This window comes from Cotesia glomerata, linkage group LG3 (genome assembly GCF_020080835.1).
Source record: "Cotesia glomerata isolate CgM1 linkage group LG3, MPM_Cglom_v2.3, whole genome shotgun sequence".
In the NCBI taxonomy this organism is placed as follows: Eukaryota; Metazoa; Arthropoda; class Insecta; order Hymenoptera; family Braconidae; genus Cotesia; species Cotesia glomerata.
Window position 1 is genome coordinate 9,512,072 of NC_058160.1, and position 25,889 is coordinate 9,537,960.

General features: G+C 25.6%; 6 protein-coding genes across 7 annotated transcripts; 2 read left to right on the forward strand and 4 right to left on the reverse strand.

Annotated features, from left to right (window-relative positions):
• Positions 1–60: 60 nt before the first annotated feature.
• On the reverse strand, positions 61–5,328 carry LOC123262215 (zinc finger protein 776). Its single transcript, XM_044724362.1, has 4 exons — positions 4,932–5,328; positions 2,319–4,253; positions 322–676; positions 61–196 (listed from the first exon to the last, which is right to left on the reverse strand). Exons 1-3 carry the CDS (start codon positions 5,052–5,054, stop codon positions 410–412), a joined length of 2,325 nt encoding a protein of 774 aa, XP_044580297.1. The 5' UTR covers positions 5,055–5,328; the 3' UTR covers positions 61–196; positions 322–409.
• A 1,543-nt stretch (positions 5,329–6,871) lies between these two features.
• LOC123262220 lies at positions 6,872–10,275 on the forward strand. The gene is made up of 5 exons (XM_044724371.1): positions 6,872–6,880; positions 7,120–7,242; positions 9,481–9,660; positions 9,741–9,906; positions 9,979–10,275. Exons 2-5 carry the CDS (start codon positions 7,131–7,133, stop codon positions 10,178–10,180), a joined length of 660 nt encoding a protein of 219 aa, XP_044580306.1. The 5' UTR covers positions 6,872–6,880; positions 7,120–7,130; the 3' UTR covers positions 10,181–10,275.
• Positions 10,276–10,451: 176 nt separating this feature from the next.
• Positions 10,452–13,360, reverse strand: LOC123262219 (peptidyl-prolyl cis-trans isomerase NIMA-interacting 4). Its single transcript, XM_044724370.1, has 3 exons — positions 13,158–13,360; positions 12,554–12,673; positions 10,452–10,632 (listed from the first exon to the last, which is right to left on the reverse strand). The coding sequence occupies exons 1-3, from the start codon at positions 13,260–13,262 to the stop codon at positions 10,474–10,476; spliced, it is 384 nt and encodes a 127-aa protein (XP_044580305.1). The 5' UTR covers positions 13,263–13,360; the 3' UTR covers positions 10,452–10,473.
• Positions 13,361–13,460: 100 nt separating this feature from the next.
• Positions 13,461–16,508, forward strand: LOC123262217 (proteasome subunit beta type-7). The gene is made up of 4 exons (XM_044724366.1): positions 13,461–13,646; positions 13,783–13,962; positions 15,149–15,464; positions 16,021–16,508. Exons 1-4 carry the CDS (start codon positions 13,585–13,587, stop codon positions 16,324–16,326), a joined length of 864 nt encoding a protein of 287 aa, XP_044580301.1. The 5' UTR covers positions 13,461–13,584; the 3' UTR covers positions 16,327–16,508.
• Positions 16,509–16,540: 32 nt separating this feature from the next.
• LOC123262214 (villin-like protein quail) lies at positions 16,541–21,899 on the reverse strand. Its single transcript, XM_044724361.1, has 7 exons — positions 21,332–21,899; positions 20,933–21,025; positions 19,537–19,653; positions 18,308–19,435; positions 18,063–18,249; positions 17,731–17,979; positions 16,541–17,272 (listed from the first exon to the last, which is right to left on the reverse strand). The coding sequence occupies exons 1-7, from the start codon at positions 21,353–21,355 to the stop codon at positions 16,560–16,562; spliced, it is 2,511 nt and encodes an 836-aa protein (XP_044580296.1). The 5' UTR covers positions 21,356–21,899; the 3' UTR covers positions 16,541–16,559.
• Positions 21,900–22,673: 774 nt separating this feature from the next.
• Positions 22,674–24,319, reverse strand: LOC123262216 (elongation factor Ts, mitochondrial). Of its 2 annotated transcripts, none has more exons than XM_044724364.1 (4): positions 24,262–24,319; positions 24,004–24,159; positions 23,170–23,716; positions 22,674–23,060 (listed from the first exon to the last, which is right to left on the reverse strand). In XM_044724364.1, the coding sequence occupies exons 2-4, from the start codon at positions 24,157–24,159 to the stop codon at positions 22,816–22,818; spliced, it is 948 nt and encodes a 315-aa protein (XP_044580299.1). In that variant the 5' UTR covers positions 24,262–24,319; the 3' UTR covers positions 22,674–22,815. The 2 variants fall into 2 exon arrangements, with proteins under 2 accessions (XP_044580299.1, XP_044580298.1); XM_044724363.1 differs by having other exon boundaries at positions 24,004–24,179; positions 24,262–24,312.
• Between the last annotated feature and the right edge of the window lie 1,570 nt (positions 24,320–25,889).

Consider the following 25,889-nt stretch of genomic DNA (forward strand, 5'->3'; position numbering starts at 1 on the left):
TTTTTTTTATAATTGTATATTTTTATTAAAATATTTTAATGATATTATTTATTTCTTCATTCTTTTTGTGATTATATATTACAATATTAATTGTATGATAATCATAATAATAAGCAAGTTATTAATGCAGTGATTACTTCTCCCGATTCAATTATATAAAAAAAATATAAATCAATCGACTTTAAGTAATAAGCGCCTGAAAATTAAAATTGATAATTATTTAATTACATAATTAAAAATAAAAAATGAATAGATTTTAATAATTACATTAATACAGTGCGATAAAAATAATATTATATCAAAACATTTTTTTTTACTTACTATTTTAGGTACAAGCAATTATCATTTTCTAATGCGATTTAATATTTACTTAAGATTAGTAAAATCTGACTCAATTGAAACAATATTCTTAAATATTGTACGGCAAATGAGTCGGTATAAAAGTTTCAAGTGTCGCAGAAACTCCGTTAAAATAAGTTCGACCATCTTTGTCCTTAAATACTGTGGCAGTAGTAGTATTAGTAGTATTAGCAGTAGTAGTAGTAGTAACAATAGAATTATTAGTAGTAGTAATATTCTCTTTTGTTGTCAGATTAGCTTGATAAGCTGTTGAAGGTATTGCTTGAACAATAATGGGCTGCGGAGAGCTATTATGACGAGAAACTGTTTGAATAACCTGTCAAAAAAAAAAACATGTCAATTAAGAATTGAATAATTATGAAAAAATTTTAATAAAAAAATTTGTATCAAGATTTTTGCCTTAATTTCTAAATGAATTTAATTATTTAATATTACAGCGAAAATATTAGTCTTATAAAAAAAGTTTTTAAACAAAAGTTGAAAAAAATTAAATTTTATAAAAAAAATTGCCTTTTGTGATTTTTTTATACAATCAATATTTTCACCGTAATTTCAAAATTAAGATTTACTAGCAACCTTGCAGTCACTATGTGATTGCCGTGACTTGTGAACTATAAACAAATAAAATTTTGTTTTATTAATTAATGACTTTTGTTAAATTGCACTGTACTTTCTTAACTATTGACGTTTTTAAAGATGTAAGCTCATCCCGATGTTACTTTCAACAAGAGCTTTCATTTGAGTATCCACATGCATTTTCATATATTTTTCATATATACATATCGTCTATCTATACTAATAAATGGAGAGCCGGATTTTTTGTCCGGTTATACTACGAAAACTACTGAACCGATCAGAATAATACTTATACCATAAGATGCAGCGTGTTTCGGAGAAGGTTTTAGTATATGATATGGTGATTACTTATCCGGAACCTATATTTTTTTGACTTATAAATAATGAATTTTTATTGTAACTAAATTTATTCTATTCGATTGTCATTTGTTTAAAATAAGTTTTTTAATTATATTGGTTATGTTTATACGCTAGACAGATTTCTTCACTTATGAGACCTGCAATTTCTTTAACTGAAACTTTCAATGCTCATTACAAATTTTTTTTTCATATCAATTATTATTCATTTTTGTAAGGAAGACACGGGAATATTATAATGATTGCACATGTAAAGTTACAATGAATATTAGCTAGAATAATTACATGGATAAAAGGTGGATGCCAATTCGATAGAATTAGGAATCTGTGCAAGTCAAAACAATACTCTAATTAAATTTCAAGTCTAGATCTAAAAATGCAATTCTATAAAGCACCCAGCGGAGCGGGCGAGTAACAGCTAGTATATAAATATATGAAAAATTGATGTGGGTATTCAAATGAAAGGTCTCGATGAGTGTAACATCGGGATGAGCTTATATTTTTAAAAATGTCAATAGTTCACGAGATACAAGGTCATTTCTTAATTATGTATCTAGAAATAGAGCATTTTCGAATGCACCCTAAATACATCATCATAAATTGACTATTGTTGAGAATGATATGAAACCATGAAAAGGCACAACACCAAGTCAAGACTTTTCCAATGATACCAAATTTAACCATAAAAACCCATTTTATCATATAAATACACTGGCCACTAAATTTTGCTTATTCTCTTAATAATATAGATAATGAATGATTCAAATTTTTTACTATGAAAATTTTAATTTTGAAATTACGGCTTTCTTATTGGTCCTAAGAAAAAATTATGAGACATATTTTCTATAAAATAAAATAAAAATTCTAACAACTTTTATAAAAATATTTTTTTTTATACGACCAATATTCTCACCGTAATATACAAATTTAACCTTAATAATTATTAATTTGAATTTAAAGCAAAAATTCTGGCCTTAATCATAATAATTAATATAAATAAGAATATATATTAAACATAAAATTACTTGAATCATAGAATTTGGTGAAACAGTAGAAATAGTATTCTGTTGCGCTGAAGTAGTTTGAAAAGTCAAAGTAGTTTTTTTATTATCCATTTGATTAATATCATCATGTTGAAGCGACGATTCAGAGTTGTTTTCAGATTCATTGTTATTATTACTATTACTATTATTATTATTGTTATTAATATTATTTTTATTACTAGGTTGTTGTCGAAGATGTTTGGTGTGAGAAGTATTAATTCCATGTCTTCTCTTCATATGTTTATTGTAATTAGGCCAGTTAGTAAAATGATGCTGACACTCTAAACAAGAATAAGGACGTTCTCCAGTATGTTGTCTGCGATGGGTCGTTAAAATTCCTTTGAATCTAAAACTTTTACCGCAAAATTCGCAAGTAAATGGCATTGCACCAGTGTGAATTCTATGATGCTCTCTTAGAGTCCCCTTTTCTCTAAATGTCCTACCACAAATAGTACATTGGTGCGGTTTAGCACCAGTATGAACAGTTTCATGTTTCTTCAATTGAAGTGGCGTCTTAAATGCCTTCGGACACTGCGTACATATGTAAGGTTTATCCTTAGAGTGAGTAAGAAAATGAGCTTCTAAATTACCTTTTTGTATAAAACTTTTTCCACATTGATCACAAGTGAAATTTCTTACTCCAGAATGAATACGTTTGTGCGTAACAAGATTCGGTTTTGTTGAAAATCTCTTATCACATTGATCACAAGGGTATCTATTTTTCATAGTATCCGGCAAATGACAGCGACTGTGAATATATAACGCACTCTGTTGTCTGAATGATTTGTTACAAGTTTGACAAACATAAGGACGATCCTCGCTGTGAACTGACCTATGTGACTCTAATACTTTTTTATGTGTAAATGATTTGCCACATTCATCGCAATTATATTTTGATTTTATTTTATGTCTTTTTATGTGAGTCAAAAATCCATAATACTTTTCGTATACTTTACAGCATTGAACGCACATATATTTGGGCTGCTGATTGTGGACAATTTTATGGTGCTTCTCAAGCATCTCCAAACTTGAAAGTTTGTCATTACAGTCAGTACATAGCCATGGATATTTTTCTAAGCTTATTGTTTCTTTCTCTTGCTGTTTTTTAATACTCTTTGAATTCAATTCATTTATTTTAATATCACTTATTTCACAACTATCGCTACTTCCACTGGCCCTTAATTCTCTTCCAATCAACTCTGTTCCTGCCATATAGTCATCTGGAATTTTAACATTTGGCTTTCTTTTTATTAGTCGCTTGTCTTTTACGTAACTATCACCGTCATTATCCCCAATATCATCATTATTATCATCATCATCATCATCATCATCATCATCATCATCATCAAGATCATCATAATTATGATTAATACCATCATAATTATGATCATTGATGTCTTCTTTCAAATATACATTCTTCTCCTTACCTTGATTTTTAACTTCTGTACAACTAGATGATGCAATTTTTTTAATATTATTTTTAGTTACTCTTCTCTTCTGTTCAACATTTTTCTCACTAGTTTTTTTAAGCTCAATATCTAAATTTGATTTAATTTTCTCACATTTTATTAATTTACTATCGCAATTGATATCATTTGAAAAATTACTTGGCTCATTATTTTTATTATCCATTGTATGTGGAACATTTTTTTGACTTGATAATTCTTTTTCCATTTCTTCAGTAACTTTATTTTGAAATGGAATTTTTTCTTTTTTTCCATACTTTGATGCTGTACTAGAATCAATTACATTTACAGACTGATGCGGAAAATGATTGTTATTATCTTTCAATCCAATTAATGATTGTCTTAATGAATCTTGTGCTTTATTTGATTGTTTATAAAAATCACTGCATTGGTTCAAGAGAACACAACAGTCAATACAAACGAACTGCGAAAGACCATCAGTAATGTTTACCTGCAAGCAAAATTATTTATTAAAAAATTATACTTAAGTCAGCTGACAGCTGTCAATTTTTTAATTTTTTTAACTAATCAATTACAATAAAAAAATGCTTAAAAAAACTTCCACGAATAATTTTTTTTAATTTTCACATGTCGAATTTTTTTATTTAATTTTTTTTTATAATAATTTCATTGGTATAAAATTATAAAAATAGTTCTGTTAGTTAATTTTAATGTCTTTATTAAAAACTATAGTAGTAATTATTATGACATTAAAGTTAGCTGTCATTTGGATTTTTTTTTTAATTTATTTAAAAAACAAATTTGTTCCAAAAAAATATTTTTAAAAAATTGCATTTTTAATTGTTTTAAATTTCTACAGGTCAATTTTTTTTCTCATTTTTTATTGCCATAATTTATTTGTTAAAAAAATTTGGAAGATGATCAAATATATCTGCTAAATTTTCTGATACTAAAGTTAGCATACATTTAAAAATTTTTGATTTTTTGAATCACTAAGAATTATGAGTAAAAAAGTATTTTTAAAAAATTGCACTTTTAAAAATATTCAAATTTTCTACAAGTAAAATTTTTTTTTTATCTTATTTAAATAATTTTTTCAATAAAAAAAAAATTATAAAAATTTTTAGATTTCGGTTGATTTAATTTTTATAAATTTTCTAGTAATTACCTCAATATCAAGATGTTTCTTTATTTTTGCAGATAAGTCAAACTTCAGTCCCTCATTGTCATGAATGCTAATTAAATCAGCTTTTAATTCGGCACAAAGCCGGCAAATTTCTTGTTTAGACATTATAATTTATTTTTCTTTTATTTAAACTCGAATATTATAAAATTTATTTTATTTATTTGTAAATAATTATGATGAATTATTATTAAAACTTTTGTTTAATTAAAAAAGTAAATTCACTGAAACTTTCGACAAGCATCTTAATATTTTTCACCAATTGTAACAAAAAAAAATATTTCCTCCATATTTTAAGTAACCTTGTTGCTGTCAACTATCAATCAATAATATAAAAATTTGTTTATTCAAAACATCATTGATCTCAGATTTAATAATTGATAACAAAAATTATCATAACCTCAATTATAATATTATAATTATTAAATAATTTTATATATATGTACATATAAACATCAACTTTTATTACAAACACTTTTGTATGTTGTATTTATGTATATATACATCTATGTAATTGATAAATAAAAGTTACAAGTGCTAAAAGTACGCCGGCGCACTACATTGTTAGCGCACCCTGGTTTTAATTGTCTGCACGAATTTAAATTTAAAAAATATTATTCAGTTGTAACAATTACCTACATACATACGCGCACATGTAAAAATTTCATTTTTTATGTATTTATTTTAAATTTATAATTTATTTTTTATTGAAAAATATAATTAATTCTTTATTTAATAAATACATAAACTTTCTAATGAAATTTTTAAAATATTTTATGTTAAATATATATAAGTCAGATTGTTATACTGCTAACGGTACTTTAGAAATTATAAATCCAAGTATTTTATTTTTATTTACAAAAAATATAAAGTTAAAAAAAATTGATTTTTTCAATTCAAATTTATTCAATTATTTATACAATAATAATATTTAAATTAATTAAATTTAGTGTATAGGAAGTATATAAAAATAAAATTGACAAATTATTCAAATGAAAGTAGTTAACAAGTATACATTAATTATTATCTACTATTTATCACTGTGAGATTTTTTCGAGTAAAATTTGAGTCTTTGGTATCAACAAAAATTTTAAAAATTCTTTTCTCATCGTTTTCACTCAAACATGTAGCCTTGACATAGTTATTTCGTTTCTCCTGCCCTTCTATATGACTAATTCCGAGAATTTGTATTTTTTTTAGTTTTTTTTTTTTACATCTCTTCCACGTGGCTCAATACATATTTTATATCGAATCCTGTTTTATTTTTTTCAAATGTTCGCTAGCAATTTATTTAGTTCATATTATTAAAAATTTTTTTTTAGTTCTAATTTGATGAATAAAAAAAAATAAAAAACGTCGGCTAACTTAAGTATTATAATTTTTAATCGTGTCTATAAATTTCAATTTAAAAATTTAATCATTAAAAATAATAAATTAATTAATTTTTCATTTCTTAGATAATTAATTAAACAAAAATATATTTATTACATTATTTAATTAGTTTTCTTCTTCTATATTATAAAATTTTCTGTTATCTGGTTGATAAAGAAAAATTTTATGTAAATTTTTATTGATCAAATTTAACAATACTTCATAATAATAATTATTATTATTATTCAAGCAATAATAATTTCAAAATAAAAATCTAAATATTTTTATTTTTATAATTTCTTTGTTCTAAATTGATGATATTTTTTCTTCAAACGTTTATTATTTTATAATAATTACTCTTCACCCAAGCTAAAATTTTTTCTATCGTTTTTTCAGCTAATATAAAAGAATAATAATGTAAGTAGTAAGATCTTCCAACTCTATCAGATTCAGTTACTTATATAGGTATATTGAATATTGGATATATAGCTTTAACGAACTTGGTGTATATATATACAAGTAATGAACGTGAAGAAGCGCAGTTCAACGTTGAACGTTCATAAGTAAGCATCGCTTTTTTTTATCAATAAAATTTCTTCTTAAATTTATTGACAATCAACTCGATAAATAATTACTGTTTATTTTTAAATTTATTTAGTTGATTTTTTAATTTGAAAACAATTTTATCTGTTCATTTTAATCAATAAAAATACATTTTTTATTTTCTCAATTACTTTTTTTTACGAATATTTTATTAGAGTTCGGCAAGTACAAATAAATTAAAAATATATTTTTATTTCAGATCCAATAAAAATGTGGCGATTTCTTGTACTCGGTTTTTTGACAGTAGCTGTGACAGGTCAATTTCAGGCCCAACCATCTGGTAGAATTTTAGAACCCCCAATTCCTCCACTTTGTGCTCAAAGTAAGTTTATTTTTTTTCTTAAACATTTTAATTATATATTTATTAAATAAAAGAAGTAATATTTAATTATAAATAAAATTATGTTACATATATTCTTCTTTTTTAATTGATGCTTAAATCATCAGTAGACAACTAACAATTTTTTTAATTTTTCATGAAAATTAATTTAGCATAAATTTAATAATTTTAGAAATTTTATAACAAATAAATTATGGCAAAAAAAATTGGCTTTAAAAATTTTTAAAAATTAAAAAGGATATTTTTTTTTAAATAATTTTTTGGAAAAAATTGATTTGTTAAAAAAAAAATAATTAATAAAATATAAATAAATTTAAGATCAAAAAAATAATATAATTTATTGCTCTATTTCTTCAAATTTTAATTTTCTTCATTACTAATTTATTTATTAACAATTAAAAAAACATTTCTTCTTTTAAATTCATAATAAAAAAATAAAATTGTCTTTTTTATCTACAGTAGAGTCAAAATTTATTTTTCTTCTTTTTCTTTAATCAAATATTTAACTTAATCCCTTAAATATATGATCCAGCACACAATAATTATAATAGAAATAGAAAATCTCATAAATTTTGATGATGAGCATCAGGAGAAATTTTTTACGTGTATTGAATAATAATAATAACAATAAATTCACTTTGACCTCTTTAGAAAGTGTTACTCCTTGACTTTGAATATAAATAAGATATATCGCATACCTTTGAGAAAGGAAAACAGGCTTCAATTTAAATATAAATATAAAAAAAAATTTTAATCGCAAACCACCAACAATAACTTTATCGCTTCTCAAAATAAAGAAGAAAATTATTATAAATTACATTTGCAAACCATTGGATTATTTTATAAATTAATGACCCAAATTACACTTTTGTTAAACTAACTCTCGAATATTCCAGTCACGTTTTAATTTTTTTATTATCACACACGAGAAAGACAAACATTTGATTATACGTGTTCTTTATTTGGTAAAGCCTTCATTAGCATGACTGGGCCGGGACTTGTTTTTTCTTTCCTGTTGACAATATATATATATATATATATATATATATATATATATATATATATATATATATATATATATATACATTTATATTGTATCTTTGAGGATATGTCAATGTCTAGGTCACATCGGTTGAGATGCCGTTGTGGGTCACGTAAGGCCGGATTCCCTCAGGGCGATCCACCTAAATTTCACTTTGTGGTATCTTATTATTATTATTTTTTTTTTTTTAACTTGTATCGGAAAATATTTAAAGAGGCCATACAAATTTATACTTTTTTTTTTTAAATTAAATTATATTTGCAATAAAATGTAATTATTTAATATTAAAAAAAAATGTTTTACCTCAAACATTGATTGTCAACCGCAATTAAAATTATCATACCACCCGCATTAAATAAGTGAAACTCGATAATAAAATAAAAATTCAATTTGTTTAAGTGTGTCATTAAATAACAATAATTAAACATTTATTTTTTTAAAAATAAATAATATAAAAAGATAGTAGGTAAATATTTGACAAAAAAAATCAATTTATAAAATAGTAATTTAGAAAATTTAATAAATTTGTGTGGGTGTATGTATTTATGGGAAAGCTATAGAAAGTATTTTGTTTTATTTTAAAATTTTTTCATGGAGCAGAACTTTGGGTTTGGTACTTGTGATTGATAGGAGTATTACTCTTAAATTAATAGAGAACAATCGTGATACTTATTTATAATAATTATTGCAATTATTAGTAATAAATTAACAAAAATTTATTACAAATAAGTATTTTTATATAAATTTATAAAATAAAATAATTAAGTAATAATATTTTATTAATAAATTAATTTTTAAAAATTATAAAATGTTTTATAAATGAACAATTGACATTTTTAAAGATATAAGCTCACCCTGACATTACACTCATCGAGACCTTTCATTTGAGTACCCACATCAATTTTTCATATATTTATATATTATATATGAAAAATATATCAAAATGCATGTGGGTACTCTAATGAAAGCTCATGATGAGTGTAACATCGGGATGAGCTTATACCTTTAAAAACGTCAATATTTAAGAAAGTACAGTGCAATTTAACAAAATTCATTATTTAATAAAGCAAAATTTTATTTATTTATAGTTCACAAGTCACGGCAGTCACATAGTGACTGCAAGGTTGCTAGTATTTAATATACTATTTAATAATTAAATTAAATTTTTTAATTAATAGGAACTATCCATGAGAGATTCAATGGAAAAGGATATTATTATTCTTGGGCAGATCCTAGAACAGCAGGCCAAGAGTTAGATTGGTTATCTGGAAGAAATTTCTGCAGACAGCGATGCATGGATCTAGTTTCATTGGAAACTTCTACCGAAAATGAATTCATCAAAAGCCGAATTGTCCAAAGTAATTGAAATTAAAATTTAATTTAAAATTCAATAATTAATAATAGAACATAAAAATAAAAGTTGAAATAATTTTTTTAGATAAAGTTAAATATATCTGGACTTCTGGACGACTATGTGACTTCAAAGGTTGCGATCGGCCCGATCTTCAACCATTGAACGTTAACGGTTGGTTTTGGACTGCTGAATTACAAAAGCTTGCACCCACAACTGATCGCAGTCAAAACGACTGGTCTGAAAGCGGAGGGTAAATTTTATTATTTTATATATATATCATACTTATATATAAGAATTGAAAAATATTTTTTTTTTTTTTAAGTATTGGTAAACCTCAGCCGGATAATCGTGAAGCAATCCAAAACGGAGCCCCTGAAAATTGTCTGGCAGTACTTAATCAATTTTACAACGACGGAGTTAATTGGCACGATGTTGCTTGCCATCACAAAAAGCCGTGGGTGTGCGAAGAAAATGATTCACTTCTCAAATACGTTAGATACACTAATCCTAATTTGAGAGTGTAATTTTTCCAGAAAAATCATAAATACATATTTATATACATATTTATACGTTAATAATTAAACAGCTAATTTACAGGAAGCAACCATTAGAAAAAAAAACTGTATTTATTTTATTTTGTTTGTTTTTCTTCAATATACTAATTCTGTATATTTTGACGATTAAATTAAAACTTTAATGTATGATTATAAAAACAAAATAAATAACAGTAACTATTTTTTATATACTATTCATTATTATTAGAATGAAATAGGTAAAAATGAAGATGATCTATACTTATTAATAAATGATAAGTTTATTATTTTTTTCCTTCTATCATTATTATGTGATAGCCAAATTTGGTTTTTATTGGAGGGTCAGTGTAAATTGGATTGGATAAAGAAGAAACTGGTAGAGCAAAAGCTGCATCTTGAAATGGACCGACCATCGATCCTCTAACCATCCATCCGAGATCTCCCTGTAATAAATAAAAAAATAACATAAAAATCGTGTTTTTAATAATTAATTACTAATATTAATAATTAATATTAATAGTAATAAATAATTAATAAAAATTTTTAGCAGGTGACGCTTAATATAAATTTTTGCCTCTATATTCTATGTTACTGAGATGTTTTTTTTAAGAAAAATTGTAATTTAAATTTTAATGAAATGTCAGTAGAAAATTATTTTACAAAATTTAAGGGACGAATTTAGTGAATATGATTTTCAAAAAAATGAAATTAAAATAAAAAATTTTTATAAAATTTACAAAGAAAATTTATTATAAAAAAAATCATTATAAAAAAAAATTATTTGTGGAAATTAAAAGAAAAAAAAACTATAAGTGCAATTTTTATAAAATATTTTTTCATTTCTATTGACTTAAAAATCTAAAATTAAAAAATAAAGATGTGATTTTAATTTTTCCGAAGAGAAAAATTTTTTTTATGCTACACAAGTTTTATCAACAAACCGATGAATATTTTTACAAAAAAAAAAAATATACGAAGGTTATTTTATGAAGGACAATCTTATTAAAATTGTTAGTTCTTTGTTCTACTTGTCAAAATGTTAAAATGTAAAAATATTAATTATTTGATCTACTTTTTTTATTAAAAAAAAAAAAACGATTTTATAATAATAATAATAATAATAATAATAATATTAAAAATAAAATTATTATTATTATCTCTAAAAAAATTTTTTTGATAAATTTAATTTAATTAATTTAGTAAACCAATAAATTTTTTTTAGAATGAAAAATTTTAAAAAATTTTCAATTATTTTCAACGGGAAGTTAAAAAAAACAGCGTGACCTGGATTCGAACCAGGGATCTTCGAGTTAACACGTCCCAGTACGTCCCAATACGTTCCAGAACACTCAAGAGAGGAGGAAGATGAGGTGGACCGAGAACTCCGCTGTCCATTTTACAGCAACAAAGAAAGTCTATTTCTAATGTATTTAATCTCAAATTTGTGATAAATTACAACCAATTGATATCAAGTCACAAGTAGGAAATTTCCTACGAATTACCACTTCCTACTTTCCTGAGATCTCCTGAGATTTTCTGAGATTTTCTGAGATTTCCTTAGATCCCCTGAGATCCCAATGTCTCGACGCCTTAATTTAACTTGCTAATTTTTGGACTTTTTCAAAATTTTTTTTTTTACGGGTAAGTTTCTGTGGGTCTGATTGTTCGATATGTTGCAATAAAAAATTTTTAATTGGAAAAAAAAATTAAGAATAAAAATGAAAGCGCTGGGATTCGACCCTCGGTCCTAGGAGTTAAAGTTACGGAGGAGGAATCTGAAAATTTTAAGTTTTCCGGGGCTTAGGAATTTTTATTTAATTTTTAATAATAAATAATGTTTATTCAAACATTTTGTTGATATAAATAATTTGTTAAAAATATTTTGATAAGAGAAAAAATAATAGAAAGATTGGTAATTAAAATTTGAAATTTTTTTAAGAAACTTAATTACGTATTTTATTTTAAAGTAAATAATTAAATATTTTAAATTAAAATATTAAATTGTTTTTTTAATTTCATTATACTTTTTTATTTTTAAGTCTTCTATAATAATTCAATTTTAATAATTGAGTACTCCAAATTTTTTTGGGTGAATTTTCTTTCACGTTGAAGTACAAAAAAATTACAGTACAAGACATAAAAAAGTCAGAAATACAATTATTATTTTTAATTCAATTATCAAGCATTTATTGCAAGTAAATGAACAAGACTATAATAATAAAAATAGTTGCCGAAATAAGGCAAAAAAAATTTTTCAATCGTAAAGCACTCTCTGATGCTTCGCACCATGAGTCGTACAATAATTGTTACTCCAAATTTAATATTATCAATATTATCAATAGATTATATTATAAATATACTTACTCCCGAACGAGCTTTATCTTCACTGTAAGTAGCGGCTATTTCATTGAATTTTTGTCCGGCTTTTAATTTTTCTAAAGCTTCATTTATTTTTGATTGTTTTTCACACAAAATATGTCTGACCTTATGTTAAAAAAAATTTTTTTCAATTATTATTAAAAATTTGATGGGACATTAAAGTTAGCAGCCATGAGAATCAATTTCGCAAATATTTAATAATTTTTAGAATTTTTTTAACAAATAAATTATGGCAAAAAAAAATGAGAACAAAAAAATTACTTGTAGAAATTTTAAAAAATTATAAATGCAATTTTTTAAAAGTAATTTTTTGGAGCAAATTTATTTATTAAAAAAAATAAAAAAATTATCAAGTGGCAGCTGACTTCAATGTCATTTAGCAGCCACTTGACCATTTTTTTATTTTATTTAAAAAATAAATTTTGTTGAGAAAAATATTTATAAAAATTAACAGACATTTTAATTTATTAAAATTTCTACAAGTCAATTTTTTTCTCATTTTTTTTTGCCATAATTTATTTGTTAAAAAAATATCAAGAACCTGCTAAATTAATTTTCATAATTTTATTTATATATTTATATATCTTACTTTTACAGATGTTCCTCCTTTTTTTTCCTGTTTTCCTTTATCACTTTCATCAGCACCTTTTGTTGATTTCGCTGCTTTTGCATTATTTCCTTTTTTTGGAGGCATTCTAATTATAATTATCACTATTCAATTTTTTATTTAGCTATATTATTGTTTTTTATAAAATTTATTTCTAAAAAATGTGATATTTTAGGTTATAAATAAAATATCAACTGAGCAAAACTGATTTTTGACTCCATTTAAAAAACATTAGTCACTGAACACACACTATAGTTATAGCAGGAGAGTTAGTATAGTATAGTACACTTATTTAGCTCCATTGGACGCAAGTCAGTTTGCTGGAAACTATCTAAATATCAGACTATCAAATAAAAATAGATTAATAATATAAAAATTAAAAAAAACAATCTATTAATTAATTTTAAAAATGTCTTCGGTATTGTTACCAGAAGTTCCAGCTCCAGGATTTTCTTTCGATTTGTGTAAAAGGTAATATACAAAAATTAAAAAATTATAACCCAACTTTTAAAATACTGCTGTGTCATTAGAAATATTCTTAATATTAAGACTTAAACAATTAATTGAACAAGTAATTTATTATTTTTTGTTTTATTATTATTATTAGAAATGAATTGCTGGCTAGCAAAGGATATGCTGCACCGAAAGCCCAAAAAACCGGTACGACAATCGTTGGAATAATTTACAAAGATGGTGTTATTCTTGGCGCAGATACTCGTGCTACTTCTGGTACAATTGTAGCTGATAAAAATTGTTCTAAAATTCATTTTTTGTCCCACAATATTTAGTAAGTATAATATAATTATATACTTGAAATAATAGTAATAATAATAATGATATTGAAATTAGCAGACATTTGACAATTCTGACATTAAAGTCAGCGGACTTTACCATTTTTTTTTAACAAAAAAATTTATTTTGAAAAATTACGAAAAAATTGCATTTTTAATTTTTTAAATTTCTACATGTCAAATTTTAATTGTTAAAAAAATTATTAAATATCTTTTTTTATTAAATTATTTTCATTATAATTTAATTGTTATAAAAATTTTTTAAATTGTTATGTGTCTGTTTAATTAAGTATCATATAATAATAATAATAATAATAATAATAATAATGTGTAAACAAAACCCGGAGACGCTCATACACCTTTTGTCGGCATGTCCTGTGCTGGCGAGAGGTGCATATATCCAGCGTCACAACGCTGCCCTGAGAGTACTGTACTACTATCTTCGTCATTACTACGGTATTGATATGACACCAGTGCTGCCTTATCTACCAGGAGATATTCCCCAGGTTGTTGAGAATGACAGTTGCAAAATTTACTGGAACATGCCATTTGCAACAACCCGGCGGATCGATCACAACAAACCCGATATTGTGCTCTTCGACAAGGCCACTCGTGACATTTATGTCATTGAGTTCTCGGCCCCGGCTGAACACAACATCTCAGCCAAAGAAGAGCACAAAAGAAAAATATATCAGGATCTCCTATTTGAAATTGGCAAACTTTACCCAGGTTACCGTGTCAAACTAGTCGTCCTAATCGTTGGCGTCCTTGGAGGGATGAAACAGTCTTTTGTATCCTCACTTGCCAAAGTTCCAGCTTGCACGTCAAAATCTGAGTTCTTGGCTGTCAGGATGCAGAAGGCTGTAATATTAGGTTCCCTCCGTCTACTTAGGGAAATGACTTTGGCCTGCTGTGGCCGCTAACCGCCTTGTTGTGCGGAGTGGTCCAGCAGTAATGGATGGAGCTCAGGCTGGGCCCTCGGAGAGTCGGACTTCGGGGACAACCCCCCTGAGCATTTAATAACATAATAATAATAATAATAATGTAATTGTTTAGTTAGTCACTTGCTATTTTCATACAATTTAAAATTTTAATAAATATATACATCGTTTTAATATGTTCTTTTAACAATCTTTTAAAATAATAATAATAATAATAATAATATTAAAATTAAAATTACAGCTGTTGTGGAGCTGGTACGGCAGCAGATACAGAGAAAACAACAGAAATGATAGCAAGTCAATTAGAATTGCATCGTTTAAACACAGGACGTGTACCAAGAGTTGTAACAGCTAACAGAATGTTGAAGCAACATCTATTCCGTCATCAAGGACACATTGGTGCTGCTTTAGTCTTAGGAGGTGTTGATATTGATGGTCCTCATCTTTATGCCATCTTTCCTCATGGTTCTAGTGAAAATTACATGTTTACTACCATGGGATCAGGATCTTTAGCAGCAATGGCTGTTTTTGAAAGCCGATGGAAACCTGGATTAACTGTAATTATATATATTTTTTTGAGACATCTGATTGTTTTGGGATATTTTTTAATAATAAATAGCCCGAAAAATTTATTTTAAAAAATTCTATATGTAGGAGCTTTAAAAAATTATAAAATTTTTTTGATCTAGTTTATTATTAAAAAAAAAAATCATTAAGTGTAATTTTTTTATGATACTTACTTAAATTGAGAGACATCTAATTATTTTTATATATTTTTTAATTAATAAATTATACCAAGAAAAATTTATTTAAAAAAAAAATATCTTTAGAAACTTTAAAAAATTATAAATGCAATTTTTTAAAATAATTTTTTTCATCTACTTTATTATTAAAAAAAAAATTAATTAAATGTCATTTTTTTAGTTATAAAAATGAGTTTTAATTTTAAAAATTACATCTTTAGAAACTTTAAAAAATTATAGATTTAATTTTTTTTTAATAATTTTTTTGATCTAGTTTATTATTAATAAAATTAATTCAATGTCATTTTTTTGAATTATAAAAATAAGTAATGATTTTTGTAATTATTAAAATTTTATTTTAAATAAATAGGAAGAAGAGGGCAAAGAATTGGTAGCAGATGCAATCCGTGCTGGTGTCTTCAATGACTTGGGATCAGGTTCAAATGTCGACGTTTGTGTTATCCGCAACAACCAAGTACGTGGTCCAGTTTTCGACTCTCGTAGCGTTGATTACATTCGTCCGTATGACGTTGCTAATGAAAAAGGTAAACGTCAAGGATCTTATCGCTATAAACGAGGTACTACAGCTGTTCTTGATAAATCAGTGCGCCCAATTGTTATTGAGCATGAGGCTGTGCGTAAAATTGAATTAGAATCAATGGATACATCCTCTTAAAAATATCTTTCAATCATTTTTTTTATTAATATTTATATTAATAATACAAAAAAAATTTCTTTTCTTTTTTATAACTATACGTATGTTATGATTATTGCTAGGTGGTAATAATAACAATAATTATAACTGATTAATTGGTAAATTGATAAACACTATGCAAAAATAAACGAATAATAATAAATATATTTGTTTTGATTTTTTTTCATTGTATTAATTAGTAATTAAATTATTAATTAAAATAAACCAGCTTCTTGCTTTAGTCGTTGTCGTTTCCAAACTGGTAATTTGTTGAACTCAATAGGGTTCATTTTAAAAATAGTTAGAAAATCATCGTAAGTTAAATGCATTTCTTTTTTAAAAACATCAACACCACTAGGTAAATTATCAGGTTCACTTCTTAATATTTTTAATGGATATTTAATATAAGCATCAAAATTTGATACAGAAATATTATTATTATTAGTAGTATTAAAGGTGTAATCATTTGAATTAAAATTCAATTGATTGCTGTAATTATTATTATTTTGATGTGGTTTTTTCATCAAACTGCTGTCTAATGACAACCGAAATTCATCAAACGAACGATAATCACGTAAATAATTATGATTCCAATTTTCAAACAATCCAATAAAAGTAGGAGGCTCTTTAGACTGCTGTATTATTGATATTGTAGTATTACGATCACGAGTTGACGAGTGAGTGTGTAAAAATACACCGGCATCTTTGATGTATTTTTTAATATTATTTGTTTCACAAAGACTGCCAAGCCAGATCCATATTACTGTTGCTGTGTCCAATAGCCATGCAGCTTCGGGTAGTAAGCTAGATTGTGATAAATTTAAAATTTCATTTCCTACAAATGTATTGTTTACAACGCTACAGTGGTACAAATGTTTGTCTATTTGTTGTACTTCATTATTAATTTCTGTTCCATATTCTCCTTTTCCTAAAATTAAAAAAAAAAAAAAAAACAATATGTTGATAAGTATTTAAGCGGCATTCGAAAAATATCTCCAGATACATAGTTAAGAAATGACCTTGTATCTTGAGAACTATTGACATTTTTAAACATATAAGCTCATCCCGACATTACACTTATTGAGACCTTTCATTTGAGTACTCACATCAATTTTTCATATATTTTATATATTTATATATATTATATGTATGTAAATATGAAAAATATATGAAAATGCATGTGGATACTCAAATGAAAGCTCTTGATGTAACATGAGGAGTGTAACATCAGGATGAGCTTATATCTTTAAAAACGTCAATATTTAAGGACGTACAGTGCAATTTAACAAAATTCATTATTTAATAAAGCAAAATTTTATTTATTTATAGTTCACATAGTGACTGAAAGGTTGCTAGTTTATTGTTAATTAAAAAAATTATATTTACCTCCTAATTGAATCCAAAATTCATCATTTTCATTTCCTTCACAAATTAATGGTGCTGATATAGGCGCAAGACGTCGTGAAGCTTCACGAGTATCACCAGTGCTTTTTCCACCACACCAAACAACCGGTGATTCAGAAAATAAAATAAAAACACCTGCTGAATCCAACGAACCTGCTCTTAGTGGCCGCTCAACAGCTTTTGACGTGTAAGATGTTGAACCAAATACTCTTACAAGATATTTCTTCGGTGCTGTATAAATATTGTTAATACAATATTTTAAATATTATTTCACTTATTTAATTTAAATAGTTATAATAAAAAAATTTAATTACGAATATCTCTGTGATTTCCAGCAAGAATACACAATTTTCCATTATAAATTTGCAACAAGTGTGGAGGTTCTCGTCCCTGTGAAGCTTTTACAATTTGTCCTGATGTTTCTTCAGCTAATTTGCAGGCAAAATCTAATCCAGCTTCTCTATCAGTGTTTATTGAATGCGCTCCTTCCCAATAATAAATCTAAAAATATTTAAAAAATAAATTATTTAATATTAATATTAAATTATAAAATACTTACAATAGATTTTTCTTTTCTTCCACTGCCGTAAGTATATTTAATAATATAACAAACACTTGCATAAAAAAATCCCAAAGATTTTTGATTATTTTTATTAACTAAAATAATATTTTCTTCACAGACCCTCCAAATAATTAAATTACCAGTACCATCATCAACTAACTGGCACTCAGCAGCCAACTTGGGCCTTTCATTCATATAATCATTATCAAAAGATGTCTCAAGAATATGAACAGGAGTAGAAATTGTTTCCCATGGACGCAAGAGTTTCTTCATTTCTTTGGGCTCATAATTTTCAATAGCACGTGCAACAGGTACACAACTGCTGTATCCTTTTTTTTTAACAAACCCTCTTGCATTTCTTATAGCTTCTAATTTTTCTCTAGCATTAACATTATTTCCAACCCAAGCCCAAACCCCAGCTTCTCCTCGGTCAATAAAAAACACCGAAGATGATATTAAATCACTGCGAAATATCGGTCCTGATTTTAATTCAACAACTTTGTACTTTCCTGATTTTTCACTGCACTTGTAGAGTTTTATCACCGGAGCAGGTATGTTTATTATTTTAGATTTATTATACGGAATTACTGAACGTAATTTGTAATCTAAAATACTTGAAAATAATTTTTTTTCTTCATCAGGTAGCGTTTGTTCGTAGCCATCATCAACAAATATTAATTTTTTATTAATATAGTCACGCTCTTCTATAAATTTCATTGCATGTCGGCGGTCCAGTGCTGAAGATGAAGAACCGAGCCAAATAAATACTACTCCATGTGATTTTACGTCTATTATTATCACATCTGTTGAAGAAAAGTGATCCCATTTTATTGAATCACATTCGCTGATAATCGGTACCGATAATCCAGTTACGCGGTACAATAATATCTCCGGTTTGTTGTCGAAATAATCAATGTAATCAATTGTCAGTCCTTTACTGAAATATCCAATAAAACGCGAACTTTCTCGGCCCTCAGATTCGCGGAACAGAAGGGTTGCATTCACTTGGGCATCCAATTCCGCCGTTCTTAGTGCTGCAGCTCCTGATATGCTTGAGTCACAATTTCTTCCGATCCAAAAGTGAATTGTACGGATTGTATTTTCTGTTATTTTTATTTCTTTCATCTAGTAATTAAATATTAATTATTATTATTATTAAATTTTTTATTTTTTAATAGTGTTAGATAAATTTATATTGAAAAAAAATTTTTTTTAATAATACTCACGGGGATTCCAGGATAAGATAGCCCACTTTCTTTTGACGACACGGCATAAATTATATATGCTGAGTCAGATAAAAAGTATCCTATTTTATTACGTGGTACAGATGTTGCTTGTAGTCCCTTTTTATGAAATAAAAAAATTAATATTAATAATAATTTGTATATTTAACATTTTATTATTATTGTTATTGTCTATATTATTAAGAGAATAAGAAAAATTTCGTCTCCAGGGTAATCCTAAGATAAAATCGGTTTTTTAAGTGAAATTTAGTGTCATTGCAAAGGTCTTGACTTGAATTTGTCCCTTTAACAGGTTTCATATCATTCTCACTGATATTTAATTTATTATTGTGAGTATTTAACCTGGATTCGAAAATTATCTCTAGACACATAATTAAGAAATGACCTTGTATCTTGTGAAATATTGACATTTTTGAAGATATAAGCTCATCCTGATGTTACACTCATCAAGACCTTTCATTTGAGTACCCACATCAATTTTTCATATATTTTATATATTTATATATATGTATATGTGAAAAATATATCAAAATGCATGTGGGTACTCAAATGAATGCTCTTGATGAGTGTAACATCGGAATGAGCTTATATCTTCAAAAATGTCAATATTTCAGAAAGTACAGTGCAAATTAACAAAAGTCATTATTTAATAAAGCAAAATTTTATTATATTTTATTATTATATCCAGGATAGTCATATAGTAAAATCGGATTTTTCAGTGAAATTTAGTTTCTTGACTTGAATTTGTGTCTTTTCAAGGTTTCCTATCATTCTCACCGATAGTCAATTTATTATGAAAAGTATTTAGGCTGCATTCGAAAATACTGTATCTCTAGACATATAATTAAGAAATGACCTTGTATCTTGTGAACTATTGACTTTTTTAAAGATATAAACTCACCCCGACATTACACTCATCGAGACCTTTCATTTGAGTACCCACATCAATTTTTCATATATTTATATATGAATCGTTTATTTGAGAAACCCCATAAGTCATATGGGGTTTCCATATGACTTATGGGGTTTCTCAAATAAACAATTCATATATTATATATATATATATATATATATATATATATATATATATATATATATATATATATATATATATATATATATATATATGTATGTATATGAAAAATATATAAAAATGCATGTGGGTACTCAAATGACAGCTCTTGATGAGTGGAACATCGGAATCAGCTTATATCTTTCAAAATGTTAATAGTTAAAAAAGTACAGTGCAATGTAACAAAAGTCATTATTTAATGAAGCAAAATTTTATTTATTTATAGTCCACGTCACGGCAGTCACATAGTGACTGCAAGGTTGCTAGTTATTAATATTATTATTGAATAAATTTTTAAATACATACTTGAATTTTCCAAACAATAAAAGCTGACTGATGTTTTGGTACATTTCGAAATGCATCACTACCAGAGTCTTCTGAAAAACTTGGATGCTCATCCTGGTAAAAAAATTATATTATTATTAATTAAAAAAAAAAAAGAGTTAACTTATATGGAGTGTTTTAATTAATTTCAAACAAAATTAAAACTTGATACACATCTCTGATTTTTATGTTCTACTAAATTACAAACCTACATTATATTCACACTCCTTATTTTAAACTATTTGAAATTATTTAAAAATCTTCAAATATTTTTTTTATTATAAAAAATTTTTTTCTATTATTTAAAAATATATGAAAAAAAAAATAAAATATCAAATTTACTATTTCTAAAAATTTTTTAAATAAATTAATACTACTTACGTGCTGATTTTTTCTTGAACCCATTAGCAATCAGAATTTATATATTAACTAATAAAATATTATTATTAATATTGTAATGATAATACAAATTTATAACAATTTGAAGATATATAATAATGACAATGAAGATGATAGTTACAGTTTGAAAGTTAGCTTACTACTAACCGATATAAGTAAGTAAAGTTGTTAAAACAGTGTAACTAATATAATAAAAAGTATTATAGTTTTAAAAAAGAAACCATAGTGGTCCGGAAACGGGTCCGGAACTCAAACCGGCCACCCGGAACATTACAACGTATACATACATAAATATTATACTCAATACCACACCAGGTACACAGGCATTTTTCTACATTACTCTCTTTATTTTGAAGTAAATATGTACTGTTTGTATACATATTATCCACCACACAGCACACACTCATTAAAAGTTAACTGATTATATTCCTAACGCACCTGCTGTGTGTTTTATTTTATCTTTTTTTTTTTCTCTTCACTACCTCTATATACGCAATAACTGAATATTAAAATTATTTTAATATTTAAGTAAAAAAATTATTATTTTCTTTTCTTTTTATGAATAATTAAATATATTTATTAAAGTTCTAATTAACAAATTGTTTAATTTCATATTTTTTAAAAAATGATTTTTTGAAATTTTTAATTAATTGTTCAAAAAAAAATTATTTGAGTAACTTGAACAAAAATATTATACATATACTTACTAAGTAATGAATTTTTGTATTAAAAAAATTTTTTTTAATTTACTTTTTTCTTGCATAAACTTCTACTAAAAAAGTAAAATTTTGGTAAATATTTACAAATTTACAAGTCGGGTCAACCATTTTAATTTTCATTTTTTTGAACGAAATATCCATTTGATATATTTTTTTTTGAAAAATACATAAAAAAATGAACAATTAAAAAAAAAAAAGTTGATTATCAAAATTTTAACAAATTTTAAAAATTTCTAAAAAAATGTACTTTTTAAAAAAAATATATAAAAAATATCAAAAAAAAAAAAAATAAAATAGAAATTTTATCCAAAAACATGAGCCAAAATTTTTTCCAACTTTTGAAGGCAAAAAAGCTATTGAAATCTTTATTTTTTCCTTTCACGACATTTTTTATCATAAATCCGCCGTAAAAACTAACAGAATAAAAAAAAAAAATTTGTAAATGTTAATTTTTCACCTAGTTATGGCCCAAAATCTGGTTGACCCCACTTGTAAATAATTACTGAAATTTTTACTAATAAAAATTTTACTACAAAATTAAAAAAAAGAATGTATATAAATAACTGTGGACATCTTTCTGATAATCATAAGCGTAACAGTAAATCTAAATTTACACAACTATAATTTTTTCCAACTGTAAATTATTTATTACTTCATATCAATTATTTAGTGGTATTGTTGTATTAAACAATTAGAATTCCTTTTAAACTTATGAATCATATTTTTAATAAATGTAATTAAAATATTTTAACCGCAGGTTTTAACGGGTTCTTTAACTTGAACATCATCTGAGTCAGTTTCATGTGAATCTTGTTTTTCGCCAACTTCAAATCTTGCGAAATCAATTATTTCAGCTTGATTAGCCAACAATGCCTGCTGGACATCGATAGATGGGTCCAGTAAATATTCTTGATAAATTAGAGTTGATTCATCATCGGAATTTTTATTGGGTGCATCAATATCTGGGTGTCCAATTTTACTAGGATTCATTCCTATGAAAAAAAAATAAAATTAATAAGTTGTGTATATTATTAAAAAAAAAATTTTTTTAATATAAAATTAAAAAAAAAAAATTTTTAATATAAAATTAAAAAAAAAAACCTATGATATGTTGACAAAGCTGCATTCCCAGTAATTTATTTGGTGGTGATGATTTAAAAGCTAACAGAGCTCCATATTTGCCAAAAGAAACTGGCAATGGATGAACTGGAGCTGGGTGTGTGCACCCAACTAACTGTAAATCTTGATTAACATTCATACAAAGTGCACGTTTAATATAAATATTTTCTCCAACACTTCCGATAGTAAGAGCGACATGATCGGATAAATTTTTTCCATCATCAGCTGATATTTCTTTTAATAATTCGGCGTCTAGTAATAATTTGTGGCTTCCACCAATTGTGTCGGTGGCTTCTGAATTTTTTAATTTTGATGAATAGTTTACAACAGATGTTATTACTGTCTCGGCAAAACTGTGAAACGTTTTATTACGAGCTACGAAATCTGTTTCACAATTTATTTCGACCAATGCGCCGTGATTTTTGTTAACCATAACTGCTACCAATCCTTGGGCTGTTGTTCTTCCTTTTAATTTCTCAGCTTTTGACCATCCCAAAGCTTGAGCTTGTTGTTTTAACCAAGCTTCTGCCTGTAAGATTTATTAAATTAAATAAATAAAAATATAAAACACTGTTTTTGATTTTTTTAATCAATAAAAATTATAAGTAAAAAAATATTTTTTAAAAATTGCATTTAAAATTTTTCAAACTTTCTATGTCAAATTTTTTTCAATCAAAGAAATTTTTGAATGTCGACTAATTTAATGCAAATTTTTTATCAACATTTTTTTTTTAAATAAATTTGTAATGAAAATTAATAAAATTGTCAGATGTCAGCTGATTTGTGTCATAAAAATATCCAAAAATAAAGACTAACCTTATCAACATCATTGTCATGTAATTGTAATGCTTTTTTACAATTAACAAATGTGTATCCTGTTTTTTTACGTAATTTTTCCAGTAAGCTTTTGCTTGATGATTGCCATAATGATGTATTTGTTGTGAAATAACGATTGAACCGACATAAATTCATCTGGAACATTTTTTTTAATTCTAAATTAGTTTTAGTACACTTTTTATATATTTAAATAAAAAAAATCATAATAATAAAATTAAAGCATGCAATTAAAATTACCTTTATTTATTGACGATTTATTATAAATAAATTATATTTGTTTTTTACACCCACAGTATTTTTAAAGATAATAATTGATAATAATTATTAATTAAAAGTTTAATAAGCTTGTAAATTGAAAATAAATTGTTTGAGAAGAAATTGACAAACTTGGAAAATGGAGTAAAAAATTTTATTAATTTAAACTGTTAATTAATGTGTTGAAATTCAAATAAAATATTTGACCGCAAAGTATAGGTTATGTTCTACTATTGTTATGATTATTGTAAAACTAACAAAATGGCAGCCGGTTAGTTAGATTTCTAAAAAAAAGAGAATTTACCATACTATGATAAATTGTTTTTGCATTTACAAACGAGAAGAAAAAAAATTAACCTGAAAAAAATTTTAAAATACAAACTAAAAAAATGAAAATCTATACTTGTATTTTATTTAGTCGGTTATAAATTTATTTAATTATAATGAATAAGAATATCAAAGATGTCATTGTTGATGAATATACTTCTTTAAAAGCTAGTTAAAACGGTAAAATTAATCAAATTATTATTCAATCGTTTTATTTAACAAAATTGGTTAAGTGTGCTAATAATAACTTAGAGGATTTAATAAGATCACCTGTCAAATTTTAATTCAGCTAAAAATATGTAATTAACTAACTAACATAAACAATAAACTCAAAATAACAAAGAAGAAATTATTCATAAGCAAAGAAAATTATACTAATAATAATTGTAAAGAAGTGGAAGCTGTCAATTTTGAGGAAGAAAAATAAATTATTTTTCTGCCCTCCGGCCGGAAAGTGGCAACTTTCTGGCCGCTGCGCTAAACAAAGTTGCCACATTCCGGCTACGTCGAGCAGAAAAATAGTATACACACCTTGGCCAGTAAATAAGAAAGCCTCAGATCACATGTTTGTCAACCTCGGCTTCGCCTCGGCCAACAATTACATGTGATCTGAGACTTTTCTTATTTTACTGGCCTAGGTATGTAATATACTATTTCATATAACCTGCATTGAAAATGTGAGTTTCAATGCCTGTTGAGCCAACCGAAACTAGACAATTTCAGACCAATGCGACTGTGCCGGGCAGGTATCAATTATTTCTTCCCGGCGGACAGAAAATGACGATTTTCTGTCCGCAAGGTGAAGTTGCAGATTTATTTTCAATCTTATCAATTGTTTGTTTATTTTATACCTTTATAATTGTCATTCTAACCGTTAACTGTACTGACATATTATAATTCTGTTATTAAGCATAAATAAGAATGATAAAAGAAAACTTGTCAATTTACGAATAATGTTTGGTAAAAAATAAACTATTACTTTCTATTTTATTATAAATTTCATAATAAAATGGTATTTTCGCTGTTCGTCTGAAACTATCTAGTTCTGGTTGGCTCCAGGCATTGAAACTAGCATTTTTAATGCAACTTATATGAAAAATATAATGTGTGACGCGGGATGAAACACGATTTCAGACCGAGTGATGCCAGCCCTCGCTTCGCTCGGGCAGGCAACTTCACTGGTCTGAAATCGTTTTGTTTCATCCCTAGTCACACAATATATTATTATTATCATCATTCATTACTAAATTTATGGAATATAAGGTAAGTATATTGTTAATTAT

Excerpts from the sequence above, each read along its gene's own strand:
- LOC123262217 (XM_044724366.1), top strand. The coding sequence starts at position 13,585 with ATGTCTTCGGTATTGTTACCAGAAGTTCCAGCTCCAGGATTTTCTTTC. Across the intron at positions 13,963-15,148 it reads TTTTTGTCCCACAATATTTA|CTGTTGTGGAGCTGGTACGG; the intron begins GTAAGTATAATA and ends TTAAAATTACAG. Across the intron at positions 15,465-16,020 it reads GATGGAAACCTGGATTAACT|GAAGAAGAGGGCAAAGAATT; the intron begins GTAATTATATAT and ends TTAAATAAATAG.
- LOC123262220 (XM_044724371.1), top strand. The coding sequence starts at position 7,131 with ATGTGGCGATTTCTTGTACTCGGTTTTTTGACAGTAGCTGTGACAGGT. Across the intron at positions 7,243-9,480 it reads TCCTCCACTTTGTGCTCAAA|GAACTATCCATGAGAGATTC; the intron begins GTAAGTTTATTT and ends TTTAATTAATAG. Across the intron at positions 9,661-9,740 it reads CAAAAGCCGAATTGTCCAAA|ATAAAGTTAAATATATCTGG; the intron begins GTAATTGAAATT and ends TAATTTTTTTAG.
- LOC123262216 (XM_044724363.1), bottom strand. The coding sequence starts at position 24,168 with ATGTTCCAGATGAATTTATGTCGGTTCAATCGTTATTTCACAACAAAT. Across the intron at positions 23,717-24,003 it reads ATGACAATGATGTTGATAAG|GCAGAAGCTTGGTTAAAACA; the intron begins GTTAGTCTTTAT and ends TAAATCTTACAG. Across the intron at positions 23,061-23,169 it reads GCTTTGTCAACATATCATAG|GAATGAATCCTAGTAAAATT; the intron begins GTTTTTTTTTTT and ends TTTTTTTCATAG.
- LOC123262219 (XM_044724370.1), bottom strand. The coding sequence starts at position 13,262 with ATGCCTCCAAAAAAAGGAAATAATGCAAAAGCAGCGAAATCAACAAAA. Across the intron at positions 12,674-13,157 it reads AAGGAGGAACATCTGTAAAA|GTCAGACATATTTTGTGTGA; the intron begins GTAAGATATATA and ends TTTTAACATAAG. Across the intron at positions 10,633-12,553 it reads AAGATAAAGCTCGTTCGGGA|GGAGATCTCGGATGGATGGT; the intron begins GTAAGTATATTT and ends TATTTATTACAG.
- LOC123262214 (XM_044724361.1), bottom strand. The coding sequence starts at position 21,355 with ATGGGTTCAAGAAAAAATCAGCAC. Across the intron at positions 21,026-21,331 it reads GTTCAAGAAAAAATCAGCAC|GATGAGCATCCAAGTTTTTC; the intron begins GTAAGTAGTATT and ends TTTTTTTACCAG. Across the intron at positions 17,980-18,062 it reads TGGAAATCACAGAGATATTC|CACCGAAGAAATATCTTGTA; the intron begins GTAATTAAATTT and ends ATATTTATACAG.
- LOC123262215 (XM_044724362.1), bottom strand. The coding sequence starts at position 5,054 with ATGTCTAAACAAGAAATTTGCCGGCTTTGTGCCGAATTAAAAGCTGAT. Across the intron at positions 4,254-4,931 it reads AGAAACATCTTGATATTGAG|GTAAACATTACTGATGGTCT; the intron begins GTAATTACTAGA and ends TTTTGCTTGCAG. Across the intron at positions 677-2,318 it reads CACCAAATTCTATGATTCAA|GTTATTCAAACAGTTTCTCG; the intron begins GTAATTTTATGT and ends TTTTTTTGACAG.